This window comes from Asparagus officinalis, chromosome 3 (assembly GCF_001876935.1).
Source record: "Asparagus officinalis chromosome 3, Aspof.V1, whole genome shotgun sequence".
NCBI classification, from domain to species: Eukaryota; Viridiplantae; Streptophyta; class Magnoliopsida; order Asparagales; family Asparagaceae; genus Asparagus; species Asparagus officinalis.
Genome location: NC_033796.1, coordinates 15,464,576 through 15,469,815, shown reverse-complemented (window position 1 = coordinate 15,469,815; position 5,240 = coordinate 15,464,576). Strand labels below are relative to the sequence as shown.

The window sequence follows — 5,240 nt, the reverse complement described above, 5'->3', positions numbered from 1 at the left end:
CGTTTTACACGTGTCTGCGATAGATTTGTCAAAGGTAGGGAACTGTACTCACAGTATTAATGTGATGGCGATATAATGACGAGATTGTTGGCACTGTTGCCGAAGAGCCATCATGATATTTAACCATGTATTAAATGCAATGATGACTTAGGCAGCAGAGTATGGACGTCGAATTATTAACCATTAAATGCAAACACTATTGATAAAACTACTAGTCATTCTATGTTTGGACGCTCTTGGACTCGGTTGCTACTCCAGATGCCCACTTGAGGACACCATTCGTCTCAAAACGGGTCACGTAGGGCCTGTTTGTTTCAGGCTTTTATAGAATAGGATTAGGAATTGGGTTCTGACAGTGGCATTTTCGTAAATTATGGATTCTTTGTGAATCCTATTCTGGAGTTTGGTTCAGCAAAATTTTTTGGGATTACATCTTCTACACAGTAGCTACAGTTGTCCTTTTTTGTAGAAACCCAAATCCGAGCATTTGCTTCCGATTTGGGCGAGATTTCTGACACTTGAGCTTCCTCGTCGATTCCGATTCCTGGCTTCACGCTTTCGATCCCTAGATCTGGAATCGCTCTGCCGCTCCCGCCTCAATCGCCCTCTTCCTCGCGCCTCTGCTCCCGCGCTTCTTCGTCTACGATGATACTTGGGGTCGGGCCTCTTTCTCGAAACCCTAGCTCTTGATTTCCACGAGATTGTTGCTGGTTTTCTTGCCTTCGATTCTTGGTGATCCCTTCTGGTTGGGATCTTCTTCAACTTGGGTTGGGATCTTCTTGATTTCCACGAGCTTGAACGTCGGCATTTTCCCCTCTGCAGTAAGGTATAAAAATTTCCTCCTTTTACTTTGTCCATTTTTTCCAGTGATTTGAAAAATTTAATTTAATTTTGAAGCATATGAGAAATAGAGGCACACACAGCAATTTCAATGATTTGTTCGATTAATTTCATAATATTACAGCAAAATAATTCATGCGGGTCTCTGTGTAGTGGATTTTTTGTAAATTTGCAAGAATTAGGTTGTTAGGTACATTAATTTCATGCGGATATCCGATTTGGGCGAGATTAATTTCATAATATGTTTCAAATCAGTATTTTAAGAACTTAAATTGCTGTTTTTTTAACTTTATTTAATTTTTTTGTGTGCGTGTAAATTATTAGTGATCTAACCATATAGTTTGTTTGTTTTGGGTCTATCTTGTTTGTTTAGAATTGTGTGAGATGGAATGCAACATTAGTTAAAATAATTTATTATTGCAATTAGATTTCTTGCTTTAAAAGAAATAAATATTTGTATCAATTATCTACTTAATTTTTACAAGAAATAAGTAGCCATCTTAAGCTGTAACTGTATGATAATATTAAAACGGTTGTAGATGGATATGGAAGATGAGGAAGAATTGAAGAGGATGTGTGCTAATACAGCTGTCTGCGCCGTGGTCACTTTGGTAACATGTATTTTGAGAATGCGTGCTAAGCGCAAGAGAATACCAAAATGTTCGCCGCAAGAAAGGGTCAGGAAAATAAGTTGTAGAGAGGCTCATTTCAGACGTGTATTGGAGGGTTATCAAGATAGCTGCCAATCTTATATTAGAATGAGACCGAGGGCATTTTTTAAACTTGTTGAAGTAATGAAAGCAAACGGTTTATTAAAAGATACGAGACACGTTCAAGTTGAAGAACAACTTGCTATGTTCTTGAGTATTATTGGGCACAAAACTAAAAATAGAATAATAAGAACTGAGTTCATAAGATCAGGGGAAACAGTGAGCAGGTATTTCAATAAAGTCTTGTCTGCAATGAATGGATTACGTGATCGGTACATGAAGCAAGCCCCAAAAGAAGTTCCCGAGGAGATTGCAAACAACTCAAATTATTTTCCGTACTTTAAGGTAAATTAAATACATACAACTTAATAATTTTCCAAAGAAACTTTTTTTTATTTAACTATGTATAATTTATAATTTTTTATAGGACTGCATTGGTTTGATAGATGGCACACACGTCGACGCGGTGTTACCCAGTGACCTAGTTGCACGGTTTAGAGGGCGAAAAGGGGTCACCCAAAACATCTTAGCAGCCTGCACCCCCAATAAACTATTTACTTATGTCTTGGCTGGCTGGGAGGGGGCAGCAAATGATTATAGGGTATTACAAGACGCCCTGTCTAGGCCACAGCCTTACGGTCTCCGAGTTTACGATGGTATTCATTCTCACTTGTGCATATTATGAATAATATATTAAATACTTGGCAATATTTGAGATTTTAAAATACTGTTTAATTAATGTAGGTAAATATTACCTATGTGACGCTGGATACACCACAATGCCAGGTTTCATATCCCCGTATCGCGGTGTCCGATATCATTTAAAAGAGCACACCGGTAGGACACCAAAGAATAGGAAGGAGTTGTTCAATTTAAGGCATTCATCTTTAAGATCAAAAATTGAGTGCACATTTGGGATACTGAAGAATCGGTTTAAAATTCTTGCGGGGAAGCCGAATTATCCATTTCCCACTCAAGTGGACATTGTACTAGCGTGTACTGTGTTGCACAACTTTATTGCCTTGGAGGATCCGGATGATGATATTTTAAATGAAAATGTTGAAATTGATGAAGATACTGGGGAAGAGACAAATGAGGACGAATCAAATGTGATGGACTATACTCAAAGTAGGACACAAAGAGAGGATCAAGATGTAAGAAATGAATGAAAGGAGATGCGAGATCAAATTGCTTGGGCGATGTGGGTGGATTATTGTGCAAAGTACAATGGTGGTAACACAATGGAGAGCGGTTTAACTTAGTGTAGTATTTGTCCTATGGCTATGTAATAACTTGGTGAATTTTAAAATACTGTTCGCATCGATATTGTTTATTGTTTTTTTGCTTGTACCAAAACATTACTACTTTTATCGGTTGCTCTTTTGTTATGTTGTTTGAGAAATATCGTCGTTTCGTATATTCCTTGATAAATGCATACATATCCCATATTGTTTTATATTTCTTTATTGTTAATATGGCTATGCTTACAAAATATATTAGGTATGGCTAACAATCCGGCAGATAAGCAAAGCGTGCCTTCTCATTCGAATGCAATGCCAAGTCCTACATCAGGGATTAACATGAACTACATGCCTGTTCGACCACAGCCATTCACCTCACCTCAGCATACTTTCTCACCATTCCCACCATGGGATGGTAATTATGGTGGGATGACACAGCCGCCAATGTCATACATGAGCATGTTAGGCAGTCCACAAGGTTTGATGTTTCCCACAGCCAGTTCTCAAAGTAGTGGACCTAATCAATTTTCACCAAACACTGGTGATTCAGTTGGAAAGGATATTCATGACGTTGATGGGGCGGAGCACACTTCGCCATTGAAAAGAGGGAAACGATTAGCACACAAAAAAAAAGTTCCGTGTACCAGGTTGAACTCAAGAGGCGTGGCTAATAAGTTTTGGCTTCCAGAGCACGATGATGTGCTTATTCCTTATCTTGCAGATTTAGCATTGGATGGCATGAAGCCAGACAAGAACTTCAAGGCTGAAGCTTATAAAATGGCTGCCATGAAAATCAACATGCAATTCAGGACCGATTTCACTCACCTGCATGTCATTAACCACTTGAAATGTTTGCGGAACAAATTCAATGACATGAAAGCTTGCCTTGATATAAGTGGTGCTGGGTGGGATGAAACAAGTAAAATGATTACATTGGATGAGGAAACCTTGAAATCTTGGGCCCAGGTATAACAATTCAGCATCTATCTTGTCACATTCAATTTAATACATTTGATTCTCTGGATTTATAAGTATTTATTATTGCAGGACAAATCCAATTCTAAGTACAAAGCATACATAAACAAACCCCTTCCTCACTTCAAAAATTTACAAGTTATCATGGGTGATGATCAAGCCAAGGGTGATTTTGTTAGACCCGTGTACGCTAACATTGGGTCTAGTAGGTCCATACCTATTCCCGATGATGATTGCGAGATTCTAGAGGAGAGTGAAGCTGAACCACAGTCTGATGCTTGCAACCAACCACGTTCTGGTGCTGTTAACCAACCACAACCCACTAGATATAAGACTAAGAGTAAAGACAACACGACTTCATCATCTAACAAAAAAACCAGAAAATCTAATCGTGAAGAGGAAATGCTATGTGCCTTTGTTGAGTCCATGTCTCAGTCAATGAGAAATCAACACGTTATACACTGGACTGAGCAGTTGGCCACAGCGTTGAAGGAACATAGGTCTGAATATTCCGAGGAGTTCCTCGATAGGGTTTTAGACCATTTATATGACAATGAACGTGAAGCTAGGAGGTTTTTCATAAAATCCAAGGAAGGTCAACAGAGGTACATCACAAAATTAGTTAACGACCAAGGTTGGCCGGATAGCTAGTTTGTTGGGTTTCGATTATATTACGTTCTGGATATTGTTGTGTTTATTGCAAACTATTAATGTTGCAATTTGTATTTTCATTCTGAAGAACATCTATGTCGGTGTGGGATTGATGAATTGGTATATTTGCAATCTTTGTTGCAGGTAAGGTCGTGGAATGATCATTGATTTCTTTGAATTTTCCGATTATATTTTGATATCAGGTAAGCTTTCTGCAGCTCATGCTGCTGCTTGAAATGTTTGGGTGAGCTCATGTTTTGAGCTTTCTGCAACTCATGCTGCTGCTGGTTGCTGGTTTGTGCATGTTTTAAGTTTTCTGCAGCATTTGCTGCTGCTGGTTGCTTTGTGCAGCATTTGCTGCTGCTGCTGGTTGCTTTGTGCAACATTTGCTGCTGCTGCTGGTTGGTTTGTTCATGTTTTGAGCTTTCTGCAGCTCATACTGTTGCTGGTTGCTAGTTTGTGCCTGTTTTGAGCTTTCTGCAGCAGTTGCTACTGCTGGTTGCTTTGTGCAGCATTTGCTGCTGCTGCTGGTTTTCCTTGCCTTTGCTGCTACTGTTGGGTTTGTTGCTTTTTTCTTCTGAGCTTGTGTAGCTCTTGACCCCTGGGTTTGTTTCTGTTTTGTCCAGAGCTTGTGTAGCTCTTGACCCCTGGGTTTGTTTCTGTTTTGTCCAGAGCTTGTGTAGCTCTTGACCCCTGGGTTTGTTTCTGTTTTGTCCAGAGCTTGTGTAGCTCTTGACCCCTGGGTTTGTTTATGTTTTGTTCAGAGCTTGTGTAGCTCTTGACCCATGGTTTGTTTCTGTTTTGTTCAGAGCTTGTGTAGCTC

At 39.4% G+C, this 5,240-nt stretch overlaps 1 protein-coding gene across 1 annotated transcript; it reads left to right on the top strand.

Moving 5' to 3' along the window:
- LOC109834677 lies at window positions 310-2,719 on the top strand. Its single transcript, XM_020402708.1, has 4 exons — window positions 310-826; window positions 1,380-1,895; window positions 1,978-2,206; window positions 2,295-2,719. The coding sequence occupies exons 2-4, from the start codon at window positions 1,380-1,382 to the stop codon at window positions 2,717-2,719; spliced, it is 1,170 nt and encodes a 389-aa protein (XP_020258297.1). The 5' UTR covers window positions 310-826.